This window comes from Mauremys mutica, chromosome 2 (assembly GCF_020497125.1).
Source record: "Mauremys mutica isolate MM-2020 ecotype Southern chromosome 2, ASM2049712v1, whole genome shotgun sequence".
Lineage (NCBI taxonomy): Eukaryota > Metazoa > Chordata > Testudines > Geoemydidae > Mauremys > Mauremys mutica.
The window spans coordinates 258,543,227-258,569,213 of record NC_059073.1 but is presented as its reverse complement, the minus strand read 5'-3'; the positions used below and the strand labels follow the sequence as shown (position 1 = coordinate 258,569,213).

Sequence of the window (25,987 nt, the reverse complement as noted above, 5' to 3'; positions counted from 1 at the left end):
AAGGTGCTGCAGGGGGTGACCCAGTAATAGCATTGCCTTTTGAACAAACTTCATGGGGGGAATTTCTTTTCTCTCTCATTCTATTGTACTTTCTCCTTATCCGTCCCTACTTCTGTTTCATTGCTCAAACCTTCCCACATGTAACAGAATGGTGGGTGACGCTGGGCTGTGTCATGGTGTCTGGAGTAGCTCACGACTGTGAGTGCCTATCTCAGGGAAGACTGTCAAAAACAGGGCAGACGCCCCAAACTGATGGTGTGTTCTGTAATGAGAATTTACCAAGCCAGTTGCAAATGTGAACTCCTAGATCGCTGTAACAGTCTTACCATGGAGTCACAGATAGTCCCCTTAGACTCCAGTCTATCTTGCCACACAGACAAACTGGTTTAAGTTATAAATGGTCACTTGTCTTACACCAAAAATCACATCACGTTCAGGTTGCTTCTAGTTCCAAGAGACCAGTAATTTACCCCAGATCAATTGGTAGCCTAGATCTTATACCAGAGACAGCAACTGTAGCCAATCCTGTAATAAACTATCTAAAGGTTTATTATTTAGGAAAAAATAAGTAAGAGAGTTGTTTACAGGTTAAAGCAAGCACATATATACACACATGGGAGTTACCATCTAACTCCTAAGAGGGACAGAGTTGTAGTGATCTGTCAAGTCAAAGTGTCTGTCAGGGAAAAACCCAGAAGGTAGCCCCTGGGGATCTCTGGCTTCAGTTTAGAATCTCTGGCCCTGTCAGAGTTCAAACAGCCAAAAAGATGGAAAATTTTCCTGTGACTTTGTTTGATTTCCTTCATTCAGCTTCCAAGTCCACAGGATGAGCTTCCTTGCACACAGCATATTCCGTGTGCGATAGGGCCATTAACCAATCCTTTTTATTTCCGTATTTCTTGATGGCCCATCTGACTTTGATAGTCCTTCTGGATAGGCATAGGATGATGCCAATGCCTGGGTTCACAAGTTCAGAGCAAACATTTTCAAAGTTATAAAGCAAAACTTTATTCTTAGCACGGAATACCGACATTACAAGTGAGATTAATGCATACAGTGATTTACAAACATTTCATACAGTCTAAATACTAAATACATTCTTAAAAGACTGATTTTGAGCAAAACTAACACACAAGTGAACTGGTCTGGTCTCCAGCTATGAGTTTGTTAGTCTTTAGCAAATGTCTGCAGTCTTGGCAAGAGCTGGCATCTGTCCTGCCAGCGTCACAGACTACATCATTGAATATTTCTTACCTGAAAATGTCCTTTCTGCTAGAAGCAGTTTCACCCTTCCTAATGGCTCATTAGCCAAGGGGTCAGCTTTTTAGTTGGACAATTACTGTGCAGACAGTTCCCTGCTGTACATAGTTAATGAGTTAGCATTTGATGATGATGTTAATATCTGTACACGAGTTTTAGAATGACTCATGTGGTGGCAAGCGGGAGAAGGAGACATGGCCAGCACATGCTGTGCAACAGTTTTGAACTGCCTCTGGAAATTGCAGAGTGAAGGGGAGCAGATATAAGAGAATTGTGGGAGATGCTACTAACAGAAATTATGGGGTAAGAAAATTTTCATTTTCTATTGCTCAGGCTGTGTTGCTTCTGTCAGCAAGTCGTCAGTGCATAAATGCAAGGTGCTACAGTGCAGAATGTGAAAATGAGGTTAGAAAGATGAGAACAGATGATGAACAGAAGAGCTTAAGTCTAAATAATTTACTTTACATTGAACCATATCGATACCAGTATTGAAAGAAACTTCAATCAGTTAAGGTTGCTTAAGGGGAATACCTACCCACACACTTCTTTAAAAACAAGGAAAGTTCAGTTAAGCTATCCTTCTTTAAATGTACCTTAATCCTTACACGTTACATTCACCATCTTCACTAACATATTCTGTCCCATTCACCGCCAGCATATTCAGTAACACCATACACATTCCTTGCAATCACACTGTAACACAAAACATTAACTCAGATCACAGCAACAATAACATAAATATTCATTAGTCATCTATATCCCGATAAAGCCTATGATGTGGTGGTTTCTCACAGGAAAGTATGAGTTGAGACTTTATTTTTGTTGGGTTTCTAAAATAACTACTTTAGGGAAAGAGGATCCATTGCTTTGTTTTGTCACCCTCCACCCTACCTTCGTAGCAAAAATGATCTCCTATGTGTGTGGAAAAGACTTTAGGAATGAGCTTATGAATTTTTTTTTCTGCCTTCAAGAAGAGTCTGAGACCTGCACTACACAGCTATCTAGAAGACCTTGACTTCAAATGCTAGAGACTTTGGGGACAACATTTTGAAACCTGCCCCATAGAATTTATTCATGGATCTTGAATACATAAAAACTGTAATTGCATGTGCTGTGGGAAAATGAAGATTTTGTATTTGCAAGATTTGTGTATAGAAATTTAGAGCCTGTTTTTAATAATTTTGATGTGAAATCAGGGAGATAAAACTCTATCTTCAATACCCCCTTTCTTTAAAGATACTACAGGAATTGCAAGTAGTGTGTGACAATACACTGTAGGTATAACAAATAACCCTGTGTTTTTCATGTCATAGCAAAGATTTTGTGATTTATTTTTTTTACATCATCTAGGTGCTAAAGTTGGAGTTTCTGTTATAACTTGATCTTGCTGTTGTAGGTCTCCTCTATTTCACATTACCCAAGTGTTTTTTCTCTGTGGCTTACTTTGTTACACGATGTGGTGTTTACAATCCACTTGGCACAGTATTTTAGTGTTCTGTCTGAATGAGTAGAATAAATCTAAAAAGGTAACCTTTGTCTGTTTCTATTTTTAGGGTCAATTTAAATTAATTTTTTCTCTTTGTAGATCCACTATAAAGAAGAGTATGAAAAATCTAAAGGCAAGTTCACATTTGTATCTGACACCCCTCAGTTAAAACATGTGAAAAATATGAGTGCTTTTATTTCTGAGGTAAGATATAAAAGATTGCAGAATATTCTTCAGTACTTGGTTACCAAGAAAAAAGCGCATTAAGCTGAATATTGTGATTCTTGAGGGGGCGGATTGGGCAGTCTATTTATATCAAATAGCAAGAGAATCCACAAGTTTTAGTGGGTTATAGCAGTGTCACTACTGTATGCAGTTTAAGTGTGCAATGGTAATTTAGAATTGTATAATACCTTTCTTCTAGGACCCCACATCATTTGACAAACATTAAATGTAAATAGTTCTGTGAGAGTAGATATTATCCCCTGTGAGCTGATGGACCTGCTCATTAGCCTGGGACAATCAACCAACCATGCTTGGTTTTGTTTATGGCCTTACCCCGGGGCTCTGTTTATTCTCCAGCTCAAAACAAAAAGAAATATAGAACAATTAGAAAAGCAGTTGTCCTGGTCTTGACTGAAATTGTGGGACCCTCTAGCCTCCAGTAACTAAAGGGTCTGGACCTCCCTGGACGTACCCTCTTGAAGCCTTCTGCTGCAGCCACAGGAGACTGTGCGCTCAGCTGTCTCCTGGTCTCAGGTTCCCTCATGGAGTTGGGCTCTTCAGTGATATCCTCCAGTGGGAATCAGACCCAATCATTAGCTGCTGTCCTCCTGGGTCAGCTGATTCCCTGCACCTGCCTGCTGAGCTTCCCTCCAGAACAGTGCCAGTTGCTCCCTGTCCCCCACCTCAGCCCTTGAAGTGGCAGACTCCCCTGTTACACTCCCTTTCACAGATGGATGTACTATTACAGTATTACAGTAATGACTAGGGCTCCATTGTGCTAGGTCCTATGCAGATACATAGAAATAGATAGTCCCTGCCTTGAGGAGCTTACACTCTGAATAGCAAACAAAGAATAAGAAAGGGATGATAGGAAATATTATCTTACAAGTGGAGAACTAAGGCACGGATCAGGTACGTGGCTTGCTCAAGGTCACCCAGGAAGTTTGTGCTGAGCTGGGAATTGAACCCAAATCCTAGTCCATTGTCTTAACCACAAGGCCATCTTTCCTCCCTAGTGGCTTTGCATAAGACCATATAGTCGCATACCTTGTAATAAACTCCAAGTATATTGACAGTTTTCAGAGTAGCAGCCGTGTTAGTCTGTATCAGCAAAAAGAACAGGAATACTTGTGGCACCTTAGAGACTAACAAATTTATTTGCGTATAAGCTTTTGTGGGCTACAGCCCACTTCATCGGATGCATAGAATGGAACATATAGTAAGAAAGCTTATGCTCAAATAAATTTGTTAGTCTCTAAGGTGCCACAAGTACTCCTATTCTTTTTCCAAGTATACTGACTCCAGTTCCTATTTTCCATACTTACTAGACCAAATAAATGAACATCAACTCTTAACTGCACACTATAACTATTATGGGACACATTTGAACTCACGGTGGAAAAGTTTTCTATCTTAACTCAAACACGAGTACAATTTTTTATAATTCTTACTATACATATAGAACAAAATTTATTTGGAATGTGGAGTACCTGTGCAAGGTCCCTCCATGCTACTTGGGGTGGGGAGAAGGACCATGGATGAAGTTGCCACGTAGTCCCCCCTTACATGCCATAGAAAGCTCCTCTTTTAATCTGCACAGGGTAGCACAAATGGCCAGCCAGTCACTGGTGTGCAGGAGCTATGGCTGTTCCAGTCCGTAGGCTGATATGAGAGAGTGGGAGCCTCTCATTGTTCCTGGGATGGGGAGTTAATTTCACCCCTTCTGAACTCCCCACTTTTTTAATTTAATTTTTTTCACTCTCCACCCCCTTGTTTTTTCCTCAGTCTCTCTCCTCCTTGTCCCTGCCCAACCTATTCAGTTTTTCATAAAGAAACTTTTTAAACATACCACAGAACCTGTTTTAAAGGGTTTATTCTTTTGGAGTTCATCAACCGAAGTAATGTCTTAATTCTGACAGTATTTTATTTCTTTACATTTCGGGGAGAGTGTGTTACTTGTGTCAGGGAGTGGCGTATTTTTCACTCTGGCAAGTAGGTTCAGTTCTTGGGCCAGTGAGTGTTAGGTACATTTTTCAGTCTGTGTGAGTCTGTAGATGTATGCATGCATACACACATATATGCAAGGTGCTATTGAGCCAAAAATATAGATTTCAGAATTGATTAGACCACCACTTACTGACAACTACTCATGTCCTGGCACTAGGAAGAAATGTTCCTGAAGGCATGTTGTTGCATGAATGTATATTTGTCTGTTTTGGGGGTAGAGAGTGAAAACTCGGAAGGGAGCCTTACAAAAAGGAGCGAGCATATTACTGAGAATCAAAAGATCTGGTTACCATTTCTGGTTCTGCCACTCACTCTCTGTGTGACTGTGGCAAAGTCACTTAACCTCTGGGTGCCTCAGTTTCCCCATGTTTTGTATATAATGAACTGTGTCCAGTTTTCATATCTGATCTGAGATTTTTATATAATTCACATACATTCCATATATTTTCTCTGAAACTTCAGTACTGATTAGTTGTAAGTCTAGATCAAATATAAAAGCATATGTTTGCTGCTTTACTGACATTTATCTTCATGTGTCAGGAATAGGTAGGATAACTCACAATAACTATTATGGGCCACATTTGAAACATAATGGAGTTATTCTGAATGTTCTCATTCACAAACATAAATGTCATAACTGAGATAAGACATCATACAGCCTATAGAAGCCAAATATATGTGAAGCTGTTGTTATGTGCTATTTTGTCTGGTATCAAACAGCTACTAGCTGTTGCTGATTGTTAATAAAAGAACACTTACAGATTTAATATATAACAAAAGTAAAAAAAAATTGCTTTTTGTTTCAGAAGTTTTTTAGAGTGCTGTTTAGCACATATTTGTTGCAGTGGTTGAATACGATAGTGATAGCTGACTAAGATTGTAAATTGCTGACCTCTAGTGTTCTGTAGACTTTGTTGGAGAATGTAGGTATTTTTAATATTGTATTTTGGCATCTTTTTTCAACTCTCAAAAAAATCTGGGAGAAACGAATTCTCTAGCAGAATTTTAAAAAATATTTTTCATGGGAATAACCAGAATAATAAATAATTAGACATGGTCCAGTTGGTGCACATCAATTAAATATGATAATGCATTTAAGATGGCATACTCCTGATATCAGTGATTACTTTTAAAGATAGTATCTAACATTGTTTTATGAATTTAAAATTCATGCTTCTGACATACTTAGCTTCAGAGACAAAAACAGAAGCAAACCAACTATTCTGTACTATGCTTCTGGCTTGCATCACAAGACTCTGCTGTGAGAAAGTTGCCATTGGGTGTTCTGTGCTTTTGTAATGATGCTTAGAAAATGCTAGTTTTGAATGGTAGTGAAAACACAGGAGAAATAACAAGAAATTTTAAAACAGTATGTGACATAGAAATCTTAAGTAGCAATGAATAAACAAATTGTTGTCTTCATATTCTTGTATTCGCCAATAAAAATTAATTACTGCCTCTTATTGAATGTCTCAGTGTTCCATTGTTTGTTTCTCCACTGAACACAATGTGCAAAACTCCAGAAAACTGAAAATATGTAGATAATTTTGCTTTTTGGATCAAGAAGTGAATAGTAAGTGACAGATTTTTTTTGCTGACCTTGCTTGCCTCATTCAAGGTTTCCTTCAATTTAACTATCAAGTACATTACAGTGATTCATGGATTATAGCCACTAATCTGAAATATAAAGTGATTTGAAAATAAATGTGTATTCTTAAATTACTCTATAAGACTTATCTAGATCTTTTCCAGTAAAATGTTCTTTTGTACTGTTTTATTTCAAAGTAAAACAAAATGATTTGTTTAGTTACTATGTGAATCTCTTTGAAATAATTTCTGCTTTTTTTTCTTTTTTTTCTTTCTAGGCAAAGTACAAAGGATCTGCTAAAAAAGACCTTTCCAATTCTCTGTATAAGCAGATGCCAGCCACAATTGACAGTGTGTTTGCAAGAGAAGTTACTCAGCTTCAGAGCAAGGTAAAGTTTAAAAAACAATTATTTTTAGATTTTACAGATTAATTATGCAACAGAACACTACTAACCCCAGTAGCTTTAAACAGATATTTTATTACATATATGATTCACAGGGTCCATTTCTCAGCTAGTGTATATTGGCATAGCTCCATTGACTTTAATGGCGGTACTGCATTTTACACCAGCTGAAGATCTGGCTCATTATGTTTAGTAAATAGCATTTGAAAAATCAATAAGTCATTCATCAGTGCATACATTAATTATTTCATAAGATGCTTCTGCATAATGTATGTAAAATAAGACAAATCAAAATTATGTTGCAATCTGCATGATCCAAGTGTCATATTGGCATTGTAACTACTTGCTGATAAACTCACAGCCTAAACATAGGTATTCACCCACGAAAGCTCATGCTGCAAAACGTCTGTTAGTCTATAAGGTGCCACAGGATTCTTTGCTGAGCCTAAACATATAGTGGTCTGATTTTCAGAGGTGCTGAGAACCCACAGCTCCTATTGATTTCATTTGAAATTGCGAATGTTTGGCACTTTTGAAAATTAGTGTTATTCATCAGATTCCTACCAGTTTGAGATAGAAGGCCTGACTTCATTATTTACTCCATTTTTTTTGCCAAAGCTCAATTGTTCCCTGCAGTATATTTTTAGTGCTTTCTCCTGTCCAGTTGTGTCATTGAGGGTAGAAAGCCACACATTTTTCTTGATGGAATTTCACAAGTCTAAATAGCAAGAAGTTGGTTTTGAACTCATCCATTAAATCAGGGGTTCTCAAACTGGGGGTTGGGACCCCTCAGGGGGTTGTGAGGTTATTACATGGGGGGTCATGAGCTGTCAGCCTCCACCCCAAACCCCATTTTGCCTCCAGCATTTATAATGGTGTTAAATATATTAAAAAGTGTTTTTAATTTATAAGGGGGCATTGCACTCAGAGGCTTGCTATGTGAAAGAGGTCACCAGTAAAAAAGTTTGAGAACCACTGCATTAAATGGATATGTTGAACTAATATTGTCTACCCACCAGGTATTTGCACATTTTAGGTATTTCTTTCCCCCCCCACCCCCTTTCTATCTTAAACATGTTTTTGAGACTCTTTAGAGACCTACTAGACCAGCAAAAGCAAAAAGCATACGAAACATGATGCAGCCTTCAACTACCTGAAGGCAGGTTCCAAAGAGGATGGGGCTCGGCTGTTCTCAGTGATGGCAGATGACAGAACAAGAAGCAATGGTCTCAAGTTGCAGTGGGGGAGGTCTAGGTTGGCTATTGGGAAACACTATTTCACTAGGAGGGTGGTGAAGCACTGGAATGGGTTACCTAGGGAGGTGGTGGAATCTCCTTCCTTAGAGGTTTTTAAGGCCCAGATTGACAAAGCCCTGGCTGGGATGATTTAGTTGGAGTTGATCCTGCTTTGAGCAGGGGGTTGAACTAGATGACCTCCTGATGTCTCTTCCAACCCTATGATTCTGTGAGTCTATGAAGCAAAACCACACTGCCTATTCCATATTACATACAATAAGTCAATCATTAAACATGCTGATGTTCTATGGAAGTACTTTAAAGACTGTAACCATTCCTTTTGCAAATAAAAGAAAATGTTCATAGTAAAAGGAAACACTGAAATCTGAAATTAGATGGAGAAAATAGGTTTTGCTTTGTAAAAACTTAATTATCAAGTCAGCATTGAAAACTCCACAATGGTGGCAATATATCAGTCATGCCTGTAATAAACAAATGTATTAATGCGAATTATATTTTACCTCTAGTAGTTTGAAACAGAATACTTAGTGCAGTAAGTTAATTCAGACCAGTAACTAAAATGACATCAACATGACATGTCATTATAACATGATTGATTATAAGACCAAGTAGTGTTGTTGTAGTCATGTTGGTCCCAGGATATTAGAGACACAAGGTGGGTGAGATAATATCTTTTATTGGTCCAACTTCTGTTGGTGAGAAAGACAAGCCTTTGAGCTTACACAGAAGATATTACTCACCTTGTCTCTCTGATTATAGTAGCAGTTGACATAAATTATAGATTGTAATAGTGATAAAGTAACAAAATTGTATAATGCTTTTAAAACACTTGGTTTGATTTATAAAGCATCAGTTAACTAGTTTGCCATGGAACTTGCTCCTAGATCCATTCCAAATGAGAATATTGTACAGTAATTATGTTTTCATATTTCATGTATGAAATCATGTTCTCTTACACACCAGTGATGTTAAGGAAAAGATCTGAGACTAAAAATAAAAACATTTGAGTCAGGAAAAAAAATCACTAAAAAATGAATAGGGCTGCCCTTTTCAGATAACATTTATTGAAGATTTTGCCCAGCCACCCAATATTCCTAAATAGATAGATATGCAATACAGTAGGTGCCATGCTATATCACCAGTGCTTCCTTTGAAGTTTATAACATCCCCTTTTAAGTGTACACACATTATAAATCATAACAGACCATAAAGTCGAAGACTTCTGATACATTTTTCCAACTTGTGGTGTAAATCAACCCATCCTATAGAAAAACTTGAGAAGGTGGTAAAATAATTTAAATAAAGTTTCAACTCAGAGTTTTCAAGACATTATCCCCAAAAGGGGAAGAAGAGGTGGGTGGTTACTACAGAGCTGAATTTAAAATTGCTTTGAAGGAACTACTGAGGGATTCTTTCCTGGAAAATCTTCTTTACAGTATCCAAATCTAATCTATATTATGTCTATCACTGTGATATCTAGGAAGCAAATACAAAGATTTTAAGCTTCAGTTCAGTGATGGTAGGATGATATTTGCTGCTCCTCCATCAGTGGGGTTATAGTTTAGTAGGTTGTCATTTTCTTCAAGGGACAATCTAAGATGGGGAATGGGAGGGAGGGTTCACTGGCTGTTGTGCTACCATTTGTCTTGTGGAAGGACTGTTACAAACAGGGCGGAAAATCCATGCTCTCTTTCTGAAGGAGATGATTGTTGGACCATGACAGGGGGTTGATTATAAATTTTACACAATTTAAACGCTGCCAGTGATAATTAGGATCATTTGCCTAGCATTTTAAGGGGGCCAGAGACTACTTGGGGAAGTTGCATGGAAAATTCCTTGGTTTCAGACAGGACAGTGGCACCTAGAGAGGCCACTCCCCACCTATAATCACCTTCCCCTGAACTCTGTGGGGGAAAGCCTGGCTCAACTGAAGTCACTGACAAAACTCCTATTGACTTTAGTGGGGCCAGATTTCACCGTGTAGAGTTCCAGTCACATAATATTTATATGGAGGAGGTTCTACCATACTCAAGAGAGGGCATGATTATATGTTCTGCTATGCTTCTGTGCTTGCTGTTCAGTTTTGGCTGTATTTATACTTTTGCTTCCCTGTGTGATGTACAGTGAAGGCACAAATGTGACTAGCTTTGTTAGCTTTTATAATAACCCTTTTTACTCTTTGTTTCTCAATACCTGGAGAATGGAAATCCATTCATGCAAAATTTTAGAATTTTTGAAAACTTTTCCTTCTTGAATTGGAAAAAAAGTAAAAAATGTGAAATTTTAATGGGAAGGGATTTCCAGAAAATTTTCATTTGGGGGGAGATGAAACAGAATGTTTTGGCTTGTTGGCTGTCCATCTAGAAGGTTCTTATTAATATTACTTTCTCCCTACAGGCAGAAAGTGGAATTGAGATGAGCCTTCCAGGCGAGCAACCAGGGAGCCATCATTTTGACTTTCCCATTGGAAAAATAGACATTTTCTAGCAAAATGGAATTTTCCCACAGAACATTTTGATTTTACAAAAATGGCATTTTCCACTGGAAAATTCCCAATGAACTCTAGTTTTGTGCCTTGTCTTTTTCAACTCTGAAAAACAATTCTGAGGCCCCCCAACATTATTTTAAGAAGGTACCACATACAGATAAAGCATTTCAAATGGCGTGAGGAAGGAAATTATGTAAGGAACATCATAAAAGATTGTACACATTCCATCACTTTGTTTCTACCATGAGAAAAAATTGCTCTGGTTATTCCTTATCCAAAGCAAATTGAAGATTAGAGCATGACAGCAGACAGTTTAATTTTCTTCTTTTGAGCAGTTGTTACAGCATCTGAAGCAGTTAATATATATGTATGTTTAACAATATTTTCTGCTTGTTTTTGATGATGATGATGAATCAAGTGAATCTTAAGTCCCATGTTCGACTTCCAGGAGAGTCATAGATCATTGACTTAATTTCTTTCTAATAAACAGAGCCCTCCTGTTACTTTAAGATGTACTGTAAGTGGTTTCTTTAGCTTTACTGCACTATTGTAAAGTAATTTATTGAGACCAAAACTAACATACAAGTTTGTAAAAGTTACCCTTCAATTTTATGATTGGTACCCATATTACACAACGTTAAACTGTCACGTATGATTCTTAATGCTTTTGTTATGGTGAAGTATGTTGTGTCCATAATTTCCTCTCTGCTTGAAAAGCAGCAAATATTAATAGCCCAGCTGGCTATTAGTTATAATTCTGTATTCAAAAGCATATCTGGTAACATAATTATTTCATGTACATATTACATGCCATTTTCTCTACTACTGCATGCACATTTTATATATATTCCTAGATCGAAAACAGAAAACCCAACAACAACAAAAAACCAAAAACAATAACACTAGATTAAATTGGAGTTAAGGTTGAGGGTTCATATCAGTAACTTAATGATAAATGTAAAGGTAAAAATTATTTTAAAATGTTGTAATTATACAAAAACAAGCATTAGTAACTCAGGAAATTCAGAGTTAACTTGAAAGAAAACTAAATATGTTAAGTATGGAAGTGCATAGTCAAGGTACCAAAACAATCTTGACTCTGTCCTATATTGATACCATGGTTGGGGAGGAGAGAGAGCTAAGACTTATTTTATCCATACAAATCAGTTTAATCTCTGGCACAAACACTAAAATGCATTCATCATAATGTATTGTTATTGCATAGAGCAGAGTTAAGGCTGTTTGAAGGACTTGTAATCTTTAATCTTTCTGTGGATAGTTCTCTGAAGATGTCCACGCAGTGTGCAGTGGCAGTCAAAAAAGCAAACACGATGTTAGGAATCATTAAAAAGGGGATAGAGAATAAGACGGAGAATATCTTATTGCCCTTATATAAATCCATGATACACCCACATCTTAAGAGAAGGGCAACTAAAATGATTAGGGGTTTGGAACGGGTCCCATATGAGGAAAGATTAAAGAGGCTAGGACTTTTCAGGTTGGAAAAGAGGAGACTAAGGGGGGAGATGACAGAGGTATATAAAATCATGAGTGGTGTGGAGAAAGTGAATAAGGAAAAGTTATTTACTTGTTCCCATAATATAAGAACTAGGGGCCACCAAATGAAATTAATGGGCAGCAGGGTTTAAAACAAATAAAAGGAAGTTCTTCTTTACACACCGCACAGTCAACCTGTGGAACTCCTTGCCTGAGGAGGTTGTGAAGGCTAGGGCTATAACAGGGTTTAAAATAGAACTAGATAAATTCATGGAGGTTAAGTCCATTAAGGGCTGTTAGCCAGGATGGGAAAAGGAATGGTGTCCCTAGTCTCTGTTTGTCAGAGGGTGGAGATGGATGGCAGGAGAGAGATCACTTGATCATTATGTGTTAGGTTCACTCCTTCTGGGGCACCTGGCATTGGCCACTGTTGGCAGACAGGATACTGGGCTGGATGCACCTTTGGTCTGACCCAGTAAGGCCATTCTTATGTACAGCACATTTATTGTGCTATATACTAATGTTTAAAAATAAATACTAGTATGCCACAGCATAGAAAATGTATATAAAATAAGAAGAAATTTATAAACACAAGATAACTTACTGTAGATAAATAACATGTTTCCAAGAATATTGGTGAAATTGCCTTTTCTAGAAATCTTCCAAACTTGATTATCCATATTATGGGAAATAGCTTATGGATATAGGATCTCTTTGCACTCCAGGTGGGTAGATTACATTACATGAACTTTTGACTTGTTCCAATGAAAAATAATTCTGTGATTCTACACCTTGCAAAATAAAATATTACATTATTACGTAATTAAGTTAAATGAAGAACACTGAGAAAGGAGATTATAAAGAACACAGCTGTCGAGTTGCAAGCCAAATACACTTCCACTGAGCTACTGAAAAAGCTTTGTTTTCACAAAAACGACTGGATGCTTTAGTGCAATTAACATACAGTTCCTCACATTGGTAGCTTTGGAGCTGCAACCAACATTTCAGTATAAAAAATTAAATGCTGAACCAGCAAAGTGGATGGTACAAAGTGGATGATCCTATTTTGGAAGCAATCTTGGGACTTATTTTTCATACTTCTAGAGTTGGAAACACCATGAAAGTGACTCCCTGTGAGGGAGGGGTAGAGAGAAAATATTTCTGTATCTGTATAGCAGATTTTATACCTTTTGATAGCAGATTACAAAAGTAGAGTGCTACTATAGTCTTGTTAGGGGCTACTTGCTTTGCCGCCGCAAAATGTAATAGACAATATAACAAGATAGTGGTTCAGATTTTCGTTTTGCTATAAATTTTATCTGTTTTTTTCTTGTTGTTTTCTAAGTACAAAGCCATCTTTGGTTTTACATCCTATAGAAATATGGCACATTTCATGTTTTCCATGTTTTAGATTTGCATTAATATAGTAATATTACAAAAAATCTACTTTTCACATTTATCTTTGATCTGTGGATCTTCTTGTTACACTATATAGCCAGTGTGGGTCCTTTATATCCCCTTGGGTGCTTGATCTGTGGCTCTCCTATAGAATCCTGGTGCCTTGCAAATAGCCAAGATAGGATATTTCCACAGATTTCCAATATCATATATTTAAATAGTCCAGGCAGTGTTCTCAGGTGCTATTTTCTCAAGAATGTTAGGGTGTTATCTTCTTTGTATTGAGGATTTTAGTTTCAAATCATCTTTCTCCTGATCAACTTTCAACCTTATTGTTTTAGTATTTGCTGTTTTCTCATGGATTATTTTAATGCTTGCTCCAGAGAGCTGTTTGAAAACACATCTCTTTGATGCTTGTTTCCTCTTCAGGCATCAAAACCTGGTACATTTTCTAAATGTAAGCATAAAAGCTTATGTTAATAATAGGTATAATGTAAGCTTTTCACATGTTTGGTGGGTGTGTATATATATATAAACACATGCACTACTATGGAAGCTGTAGGATTGCTTGTTTTGGCTTAATTTCTACTACAAAATTAAGCAAACTAGTTCATAAATTCAAGCTAGTGTCATTTTCCTTCAAAATAGTGATTAGTAAATTTAAGTATTATCCTTTTAAAATGAATCCTGCTATTATATCTGTCTTTATCTATATTGCTTGTTAAGGTACTCTACAAACAGAAACATGATACTGAAAAAGGGACATCAGATTATGCACATATGATGGAGCCCCCAGATGTTAAGCATGCCATGGAAGTCAATAAACACCAGAGTAATGTAAGTACTCTTTTCTCTTAATTTATTACATTGTTTCAGTAGTGGTCGTGTCTGTTTATTCTATATAAAATGTTCATGTTATATTTCAGTGTTCCATGTGGTTTTATTTAGCTTTCAAAATCTATCTATCTATCTATTTTTACATAAAATATGTAAAGTAAAGTAAAAATAGTATTTAAAAATCACTAGGAGCATAACCTCTGTGTGTGTGCATGTGTGTAGGTTAAGCATCAAAGGATTTTTAAGTACCTATTTTTATGCTAGATGATAGAGGAGGAGTTATCTATTATGCCATTAGTTTTTAAATTTGTTTTAAAGAAAAGTTCCCTGAATCTATATTTGCATATTTTATACTTTAAAACAGCGTATAACTGTTTATGCAAAACACAGAATGGCTTCAACGTCTTTGAATGTCAATTTTCATACACCTCTGTGAAAGTTTTGTTGTTTTTAGAGTGGGTAGAAAAAAATATTTTTGTCCTGATCCTGTGAACACTTATGCACATATTCACAGGAGTAAACCTAAAGAGTTCAATTGAACAATTCTTGAGCATATTTGCAGAATATGGACATGTGGGTGCAGTTTTGCAACAGGGTAATAGATGGTAAAATTATTGATTTTTCAGTGGACTACATTGGAGTCACTAAGGAGTAGAATTTGTCCTATAATTTTTTCAAAAATAAGTTTCCATTGCTGTTATACAAATACATTTATGGAAGAGTTGTTTAAAAATCTAATACATTTTATAGATGCTTTGTTAGCTTTTTACATTTTTCTCAGCGTAGATAATAAAATAAAACATCTTATTTAAGTTTTTGACTGTGTAAACTTGGTTTCAATTTCATGTTCTCATATACTAGTTCGATGCTGCATTTTTGTTGTTGCAAATGCTAGAGAAATATTTATTTTGATTGAAAAACATAAATACAAAAAACAATTTCAAGGACAAAATTCTGTTGGTATTAGATTTTGCAAAAGCTTTATTTATACCAAACCTGAATTTTAGGCAAAATTTGACTAGAATAATTAGGTCCCTTTAAGGGAATGTAAAAATGATGAGATAAACCAAAAAGTAAGGACATTTAAAGGTAAGGCTAAGTTGGTCTGTTGTGCCTAGGTACTGGAGTCATGTCAGGTCAGCATGAGGTATTATGCCCTTTCTGCTTTTTAAACAAAGCTGTCATGCTTTTTTTAAAAGATCTGCTCTAGGAATTATTATGGGGAAGTTGTAGGGCCTGTGATATACAGGTCAGATTAGATGATCACAATGGATCCTTCTGGCCATGGAATCTATGAATATGTTTGTTACATACCTTAGGAAAAATTAAGTTAAGGCCTTAACTTTGAATGGCCTTTTTTATATATTTGTGCTGGCATTTTAACAATAGCTTAATTAATGCTGTCTGCTTCAAAATGTAACACAACCCTTAGGCTAACTCCCAGATGTTTAAAACCTTGAGCGCTGGTCAGCAAGTAAGAAGCTGTTGGGAGATTTCAGGGGGGCATTATGCTGGGAAGAGGAAGGATTTTTACTGCTGGAACATATGTGTGAGCTGCAACTCCCAAGAGTAACTCACAACTCGCCGTGCTTTTCCCTCTTGCTTGCAACCTGCCAAGCTGTGCCTCCTCTTGCTTTTGGAAATCATCAGGATGTCAGATGAAGAGAGGGTATGAAATGGGGGACATAGCTTGAGAGAAGATGCCTGTGGCTCTGGAAATGAACTTGCAGCATAAAGCTCTCTGGCCATGGGGATGGGGGTTCTTTCCAGTCCTCAGTAAGAATGGTGAAAGGAGCGTTGGGGATGTGTGAGGGTTTTATTGCGGCTAGGGAAAGAAACAAGAGTGGGAAAAGAGATGGGACCCATGATATGTGAGGAGTTGAGGAGAAGTACAGGAGAGGGGCTTTAGGGTCAAAAACTATCATCCTCTGTACTTGACTATTCTTTGAATTTTAATTATAATTTGTAAATCCACAGTCCAGAACAGCCCCCCTTTGTTCCCACAGCTGTGCATACTCCTGTTAACAGCGTTAATGAGGGCAGTGTGCAGATGGGGAAGTAAATAAAAAGCAGTCGTGCTGTCTCCATTGGCACTATAAACACAGCACAATAGAAAGTTTGTTAAATAAAGGAGAACAAACACAGAGGAGAAAGATGTTTTGTTATGATACTGTTTAACAGAATATTAAAAATAATGGAAAATGTGTATGTGGGGGTAATTCAGCCTGAACAAACTAATAAACCAGCTTGTTGCATCCAGTTCACTGTTTTTTTCTCATTTGCTAATACAGAGCTAAGATGTGGTGGAGATATATTTTTATTGCCAGTGAAAAATCGGGTATGTAACACCAGTTATTGTTACACACCTACTGTGTGTAATTACTTGGACACCGTGCTGAATATTTGCTTGGGGATTTCTCATTTTGTGAATAAAGGTTTAATTAAGAACCACATGAGGCTTCACGTTCAACTCTGAATATGGAAGTTTGTTAATGGACATATTAAGGATTCCAAATATGAAGCATCTGTCTCTTGGAACTTAGGGTGTTTGTAGAATCGTTGCTTTGAGGAGAGTGCGATGTTAGAGGGAAATTCTTGCAGGAATAGGAAGACAAAGCTCTTTTATCCACCACTCAGTACAGTATACCTAAGGGAGTAGAATGTATGTTTACTTACAATGGTCTGCCAACTCAATTCAACCTTTACATGCAGGGTTTACATCTAATAGGATTAGGATGTGTTTAAGACTATTTACTCAGTTTTAAAATAAGACTGACATTTATACTCAACTGTGTGAAATGTGCAATTTCCTTTAAAAATGAAGATTGGATTCCACTTACAATACATTTGTGCTGACAATTTGAAACTGTGATGTGCTGTAGGCCTTCACACCACTTTGAATAACATTAACACCCTGCTCAAGTGTGGGTTGAAGCTGCATAATAGAGAAATACTGTAAAATCTCCTGAACAATGTGATCATCTGTAAAGCGAAACATTTTCACCTTTTTAGTACTTCTACCAAAGAAAATCACTCTCCAAAGTATAACAGACATTTTTAGCTGTAGGAAATATGCTTGCAATATTATTCTAAGCACTGTTCAGTGTTGGAATGAAAGTATGTTTGTTTAACGCAGACTATTTCTCTATAAATTGTGTTTCTATTACATGCAAATTTGTGTGAAATGACATTAACAGTCTGACTTCAACACACAAATGCCATGCAATTTGGCGAGAGAATGCCAGTCCATCCTGTATATACATTATGATTGTGTGTAGTGCTATCCTTTTATCTAATCCAAAATTTTCCAAACCCTGGACTGTAGTTTTTGCTGGTGGTCTGTAGCGATCTGGTTGGTCACATGGTGCAGAGTCTCCCTGTTTCAAGTTGAGAAAAACTGAACAGATGGGAGGGAGAGAAGAAATGAAAAGCAAAAGAAGACAATACAATTAACTTTTTCAAAAAAGAAGAAAATCCTTGTTCCTGTTAGGTAACTATAGTTGCCATAGGGCAATAAGATGCAACTGGTAGTATGGGTGGGTGGCGGTTCAGTTACAACTGAAGGAAGAGGTGATCCTCAGACAATCTATGAAGACATAGTTAATATTATGAAAAGTTTGTGGACCCATGATCTAATCTACTGAATGCATTTATAGGGCTCTATCATTGTACAGTCTGTATATCAAAATAATACTTAGCACTTATACAGAGGTTTACCTATTCAGTTTGTTTTTACAATGTTAATTGATCTTTACAGCATCCCATTGTGAAATACAGAAATGTCATTATACACATTTTACAAATAAGGAATCTGAGACAGCCTTTCCCAGGGCCACACAAAGTAGATGGCAGAGTTGAGACTAGAGCCCAGGTCTCTTGACAGCTGGTTCCATGCTTATCCCACTAAGCAATGTTGTCTTTAAAGTGATAGTTACCAGTTTGGAAAACTCCTGGAATGTATGCAGGATTTATGCTGTCCAAATGAAGTCAGAGTTTTTAACATCCCCACTGACCAATTAAAATGCACAATTTTCAGAAAAGCATGTTAACACATAGGAATGTATTTTTATCTTTTAAAATGCAAGTGCGTACACTGTCCACAAAAATAATTTCCAGGATAAAAATTACATGTCCTTTGATACCTGATCATCAGAATGAAAATTAAGAGCATTTTTAAACACCATCATTTGTCCACCACCATTTTGGAAATTACTGTGTGGCAGGATTCTTGTTTTTCCTCTGCTGAAGGTCGCATTAAAGCTATGGATCCATTGGCATACTATGCTGCGTATATATTAGGAAAAGCACCCAGAGCTGTCTAACTTTCAGTTGACAGTGGTTGTCAACAGCAGCTCCCCCAGACCACCCCCACCCAACTAGTGTTGAAAATGGTTTTACTGCTAGTGTAAATGGGACCAAATAGTTTTCAGCCCCATTACCAGACAGGATGATGGTGTCAGTTTGTAATGGTCCAGAAATATTTTTGTTTCATCTACACAAGCAGGGAACCAGTTTTCAACACCATTTGAGGGGGGACCACAGAAAGCTGTTGTTGACAATGGTTTTCAGCAACTAGTCATTTCCCTTGTGCAGATGGACTCCAGAGTGACAGCACTATAGTGCAGAGTCAAGGGGCTCAGATGGAGAGCCATTAGGGTCATTAAAGAGTGGCGTTATGGGCCATTTCAAAGTACCAAAATGATTAGTTCACTTTAAGACTAAGGGTCAAATTCTGCCCTCAGATATGTGTGCACATATCTGCACAAGTCCTATGTGTGCACAAGTCTTATTGACTTTTGAATGTGTATATCAGAGGTAGCAATAGCGGTTCACACACTTCTTAAAATTCCATTTTGAACATGGGCCAGGGAGGGGGACATGATAAATAACTGCAGAAAGGCATCTGAATCCTTTAATACTCGGCCTCTTTTACTGAACTCTAAATGTAATATGAAAAATTAATCAGCTGATTGTCAGCCAACAACTCTGCATCCTACATGGCAACCTGTTTAAGTTGCATTCCCTAATGAATAGGAACCATAATGCAAGTGCCAGTTACAAAATCAAAGCTAAATCATCTCAAAGATGTAGACTGTAAGGACTGTAAGACAGATCCTCAGCTAGTGTAAAATGGGTGCTTCTAATTAGACTTTAGTGGACCTGTGCCTATTTACATGAGCCGGACCTATAAAATTAATCAACTAATTATGAGCTAGGGCTGAATATTTTCTGTGCTTTGCAAGTAATTCAGACTATTTAGATAAATCTGGAGAGGCAAAAAGACTTTAAATTCAGATTAGCAGTCAGTTCACTACATGTTTCTTTAAAAATATTCAGTGGATGAAGCCACTTTTTATAGCAATTTTATAAAATGATAGTTTAAAATTAATAAAACAATATAAAGCTAACAAGAGTATGTGTGTATTGGTGAGAAATATTTTAACATACCCATAATAACTGCGCAAAGATTAAATAAATGCAGATTTTCCCCTCTCATCTCTATTTCTTTTTTACCCTCACACTCCTCATTAATCTTCTGTTAACTCTCTGCTTACCCTTCTCACTGCTGCTAAAAGCTGCAGGAGTCTCAGCCGCAGAGTTCTATACAAAAATAAGTTTGGATCGACACATCGTACATGGCCAGTCACAGTGAGAGACAGACAATAGTTCTTGTGCTACCTGTGACATTGATCTGAAGAGATTGTTACCCCTTTGACAGTCTTTGTATTTAATATTTGCATTATGATTCTAATCCTGACTGGGTGCTATCTCTTTACATGAGACTGAACACAGTAAAAGATGGTCCCTGCCCCAATGAGCTGAACCTCTGTCTTTCCCTTTCCTACAGTTGGTATTTCCTCCATTTCCTTTTCCATTGCTTTTCTTCTTTTGTAACAAGTTTCTCTTTTCTTTGTTTCTTTTTCTACATTATTTGCTTTTCCTCTTCCCTCTTTTTTTCCTTTCACTTCCCATGCTCTGTCCCCCCAGCCCATGATTGTGCACATTCAGGTGGTGCGTTACTAGCTGATGCATTTGTTCCTCTTCTCTAGCAGAATAGCTTTCATTTTACTGTTATAACATAGCATTATATAAAAAAAATAAAAATAAAAAAAGCATTTCACTTGACGGAGCAAAATAGCAGCTGTGTAACAGAGGCCAGCACATTGTCCCAGTGGGGAAGGGTCAGCATCCAGGGACTGAGGTTATTCAGGAAATGGGAAACATATTTTTTCTTCCTTTGGCCTATCTCTGACAAACTACCGTTCTGCTGCATAACATTTTTATTCTCACTGGAGTATGACAAGCTGCAGAATGGAGCAAATATATATTGCAGACATTTGTAAAATGTTCGATGACTTTCCCTCAGACATAAGTAATAGGTATTCTGGTGTAGGTGCAGGAAGAATAATAATTCACTCAAGGGAAGTGATTGCAATAGGTCTTACATCAAATATCATTGGAAATGGTGAAATATACAGGATTGTCACTGTCTGATTTTTTTCCCTCCTTCATCCTGAAACTAGCCATAATCCATTATATCATGCTGTATATGACCATGTCATTTAGGCACAAGAAGTGCCCAAGCTTCCACCACTTCCACCACCATGGTGTGTGGTGCACTGATTTTCCCTTATTTGAATTTACCAGTCACTTCAATCCTAATGTCTGTTTTGAGCACATATGCTGGCCTTTAATTTGCAATTTACATGGATGATAGGGCTCTATTCAAAAACCTGTCCCTGCTGCCTTTGTGGTGTTCACCTCACCTCATGTGGTCATTAGGATGAACAGCATATAATTAGCTGAATCCATGTAAAGCTCTGCAATGCAGGTGCTTGTATGTACATCTAGTTTTCTTTAAAAAACAAAACAAAAACACTTTTTAGTTGTTTTGACAAACTGGTAGCAAACAAGAAATGTTACTTTAAAGATGGGTGATGATTATGATAGCATTTTACCTGAGTTTAGCTGTTGATTGTACCAGGTCACTCTTTGTGGGTTAAAAATGCTAAGATCTTATTTGTGGGCAAACTGCCAGCAGATTGAAGCCTGCTTAGCTTGTCTACTAGGCTGACACCATATGGGTGCAAAGTTACCATACTTTCTGGTTGGCTTAAAGATACTTTAAAACTATTTGCAAAAAATGGATAGATATATTTGCTTTTTTTATGCATTCTTTCTACAAACTGTAATGGTTGACAGACACAGTTTGTGAACGCTGACCAACCAGCTGAATTTGTTAAAATTATGCACAGACTAAAATATGACATTTGAAAATAGGCATTTTACCTATAGGTTTGTGATAGCTAAAGTCTCAAGCTGAGGGAATCTCAAAGGAGCATATGGTGCTGAAATATAATACTGAAATATATTTTAATGTCTTAAGCAACAGAAGACATTCTAAAAGACCCTGCAGTAATACAGAAATGATGCTGAAGCATTGATGCAATGCCAGATTTTATTCTCTGCTCTCCAACTTCCACATGAGGTTTTGATTGGATTGAAGCTTTGAAGTATCGAGAGACGTTTTCTTGATCATGCAGAATGGTTCAACAAAACAACTCATGAAAATTGGCTTGTGTTGGCACGTGTACTTCTACAAGGGAGAGAGAAGGTCCAGGGAAAAGAAAACTATAACTTGAGGTCTTGGGACTTTGGAATATTTCAGAGGTCTGTGCGGTTTCCCTACAGGCCCTGATTATCTCATTTAAAGGAGAATCTTTGGACATATCCTGCTCATGCTTGGCCTTCAGGCTAAGACCCTCCTAGCCTATTCATTATATCCCTGGCTTTTTCCTCAGTCAAGAATTTTCTGCCCTGAACATCTCATGCTGAAACACGAAGGAAGATGTCACCTCAACTTAGTGGCTCCCCAGGGATCCCTGGTATCATGTATGACAGGAGAAGCATTTAATAAAATACCAACTACAATGCTGCAGCTGAGAGAGTTATTTCAGTTCCTGTACAGTACAGTACAGGTCTACTAGACTGTGGGACTCTGTGCAGCACAGGGGGGTATAGGACAAGGTTTGGTCATATGAAAAGACCTATTCCTTTCACTGTTGGAATTTTTCTGAAATGCTGTGCCTTTTAACAAAATCATTTGGTTCTTTGCAATGCTAGCACTTTATTCTAGTCTTTTAAACAAAACCATTTTTATGCTAACATATTGTATATTTCTGAATTTTTTTCTTTATCCTGTTAACCTGTGTGTGGGTCTTACTAAATGATCCCTAGAGAGACAAGGTGGGTGAGGTAATATCTTTTATTGGACCAACTTCTGTTGGTGAGAGAGACAAGCTTTCGAGTCTACACAGAGCTGCTGCTGCTTCTTCTGAAGAGCTCCATGTAAGCTCAAAAGCTTCTCTCTTTCGCCAACGGAAGTTGATCTAATAAAAGATATTGCCTCACCCACCTTGTGTCTCTAGTATCCTGGGACCAGCATGGCTACAACAACACTGCATAAATAATCCCTGTCAAGTAGGACTGGGGTGGAATACATGATTTTATCTGGAGGTTTATTGCTTTTGGTAACTGAGTTGATAAGTCATTTAAATATGATTTATAAACTCTAACTCTGTTTTTTAAACACAACTGTCTTTTGTTTGACAGGTGTCATATAGGAAAGATGTGCAAGATACACACAGATACACTGAAGTGCTGAACAGGCCAGACATAAAGATGGCAAGCAAGATAACAAAGATAATAAGCAATGTATGATCTTCAGTAACTCTTTCTGTCAGTTTTAAAACTTACTATTTTATTCATTCCATCTTCTGTCAAAGTGTAAAGAATTCTGGCTACAGTGTTCAAACTTAGACACCCACATTTATATTTAGCCACCTGTGTCTTCCTACATGTTGGGACAGTACCTAGCATGCTGCGGCTGCTACTGTAATAGTATGCAATACAGTTTTATTTTTTTATTGTAGAAAAATTAAAGTATCCAGGAGACTGTAAAGCCAAGATTTTCAAAGGTGACTAGAGATTTTCGTTTCTTAATTTTTAGCTGACCAATTTGATACACCTTAAAGGGGCCTGATTTTCAGAGGGTGTGTGCTAACTACTTTCTAAAATCCAGGCCCATTTAAGGTGTCTCAAGTTGAGCACCCAAAATCACTAATCTCTTCTGAAAATCTTCACCGTGGTTTTGAATAACTTTGGGACATGTTTTTGCTCTAGTCAATTGTTTGGTATTATACCTACTGCCAGAGTTATACTGCCTTCATAGTGTAAAATCCTAATTTAGCCAGTGGACATAGTTTGAGGTGTCACAAAGAATCTTTTGTGGGTTCATCTGCATGTTCTGTTTCCAATACATTTTAGAAAGAATGTGCAGTGCATCTGCAGGAGAGTTTGTTCAGCTAGAAATATCATGTAACATCCACCCTGTGGGCCAAAGTCCATCTGTTACACCAGTGCAATTCCATTAACTTTAAAGGGATTGCACTGCTATAACTGCGAGTGGTATTTGATCCTTTATTTGAAAGAGGCTGGCACTCTCACAGCCTAGTCTTGTTCTAAAACTATTTTCAGCCTCTAAAAATAATCTTACGTAAACTCTGGACCAGATCTTGAGAAACGCTGATCCACTTTAACTCACTCTGCCTTTACTGGGAACAGTGGGAGATCACTATTTCTCAGGCTTAGGCTCTGTATTTTGTTAAACTTGAGTCTTGTGAGTGAAGTTCATTGTGTTTCAAATAAAATAAATTTCCATTTTTAGAAGAGATAAAGCCTGGGAAGGCCTTCTTTTCAGAGCTGATTAGAGCATTAGTGAGACTAGTGTCAGATCAGGTCACTTAATGATACTTTATGTTTTGTTAACTATAATGCTTACATTTCCTTTGATAAAACAGAAGCAAATACAGTTTAATTGTAATTAGTATTCATTTCTTTTTTTAAAGGCTGAATATAAGAAACAAAGAGGAGAAATGAATAAGGAGACTGCTGTACTTGGAAGACCAGATTTTGAGCATGCTAAGGAAGTTTCTAAACTTTTAAGCCAAGTAAGATTGTGTCAATCATTCTACAATGACTTCATTGAAATACCTCATTCCTAGTAACATAATCACATATTTAGTTTTTAAAAGATTATCTGTAATTGCATGAAAATCAGAAGAGAATGTTTCCAAAACTATTTCACACTGAACTGCAGTAACTGGTAAATTTAAGATACTTAGAAAACAATAGATACAAGTTTTAGACAAAAATACAATGCACCATTTGACTCAATTACAATTTGTCTGCTGTGGACTTGGTGTTGAGCTATTTTATACAGAGTTTCTAGGATTTCAGAAATATTAACTCTCTCTAATTTGTGGCTAGATTCTGCTATCCTTACTCACTTTGCATGGTACCTTACTCCATGATTAATCCCATGAAGTAATTGACTTTTTGTGTGTGCAACTGTTCGCCATTGTGAATAAAGAGTCAGAATGCGGTCCTCAGTATAAAAAAAATCTTTAGTTTCTGTTATTCATTAAAATCAAGAAAATGAAAGTATCAAAATTGGAGGAGTTACTTTAGTTCATATTATTTTATTTGATTACAAGACACAGAATTTTGGGCCCCATGGCTCTACCTTCTGTTCTCTTTTAGTATTCTTTACTGCTGCGGTTCACTCCCATTCAGAAACAAACATTTTCAACATGCTGAGCCATTCTTTTAACAAATTCTTTAGCGCCCCATGGTATATCCCTCACTAGTAATCCAATCAGTCTTCACTCAAAACATTTTCCAAATCAAGGGGCAAATTCTGCCTTGTGTAGGTGAGCATAACGTCCCTTGATTTGACTAGGTGGTATCAGTCTTCTCTAGAATTAAAAAGCCATGAGTAGAACAGTACCTTCTAATCTAAATTTATATGCTTAAAAAGTACTGTGTTTGGTTTTAGTCTTTTGGTAGGACTAAATATTGCCCACAGATATCTGCTGAGCAATAAGAAATTTCATGGGAAGTTGCCCTTTTTCTTAAAGAAACACTGTTACTCAAAAGCTATAATGTTTTTTAAAACAATTTTTACTTGCTTTGTCAAGATCAACCTTGAAACTCAAAATGGATTTTGTTTTCCAATAAGATTTCTTTCTTCCACTTTGTAATTTATTAAATGCTAATTGCTGACTGGGAAGGCTTGTTAAATAGATTCCTGGTACTTGACTGCATGTTATCACTCACTGCTCTGGAAGCAGCTTGCACTCTCCCATTCACTCTATAGAAAAGAACATTTGCTAAGCTGTTTAGGTCTCTGTTTCAGTGCTGGGAATCAGAGAAAATGTTGGTTGTTAAATTAATTATGAATGATTTTTGAAAATATGCACTTCTTGTGCCTTCACTTTCTGTGTGAGGGAGCTCACTGGAAAGTCTGGGTGGGTTGTGTACATGTAGACAGTCCTGTAGTGGGATGGCTTTCCGGGTTCACATGACCAGTCAGCCTGTCATCAATTTCACCAGCTTAGCTGGCCAGCAGATCTTCAAATTGCAAGAGGGACAAAAACAATGGGACAAAAACACTTTTATAAATCCAGCAGGGAAATGCCAG

The 25,987-nt window shown here is 37.1% G+C and overlaps 2 protein-coding genes across 2 annotated transcripts in view; both read left to right on the top strand.

Annotated features, from left to right (window-relative positions):
• The window catches only part of LOC123364039 (LIM zinc-binding domain-containing Nebulette), a 400,792-nt gene that overhangs the window by 287,459 nt on the left and 87,346 nt on the right, over positions 1-25,987 (top strand). The window lies entirely within an intron of this gene.
• The window catches only part of LOC123364040 (nebulette-like), a 113,164-nt gene that overhangs the window by 78,498 nt on the left and 8,679 nt on the right, over positions 1-25,987 (top strand). The window contains exons 3-7 of the mRNA XM_045005757.1: positions 2,846-2,950; positions 6,844-6,954; positions 14,335-14,445; positions 23,059-23,160; positions 24,354-24,455. Of these exons, the coding sequence (XP_044861692.1) occupies positions 2,846-2,950; positions 6,844-6,954; positions 14,335-14,445; positions 23,059-23,160; positions 24,354-24,455 (531 nt within the window). The remainder of the gene's footprint in view (positions 1-2,845; positions 2,951-6,843; positions 6,955-14,334; positions 14,446-23,058; positions 23,161-24,353; positions 24,456-25,987) is intronic.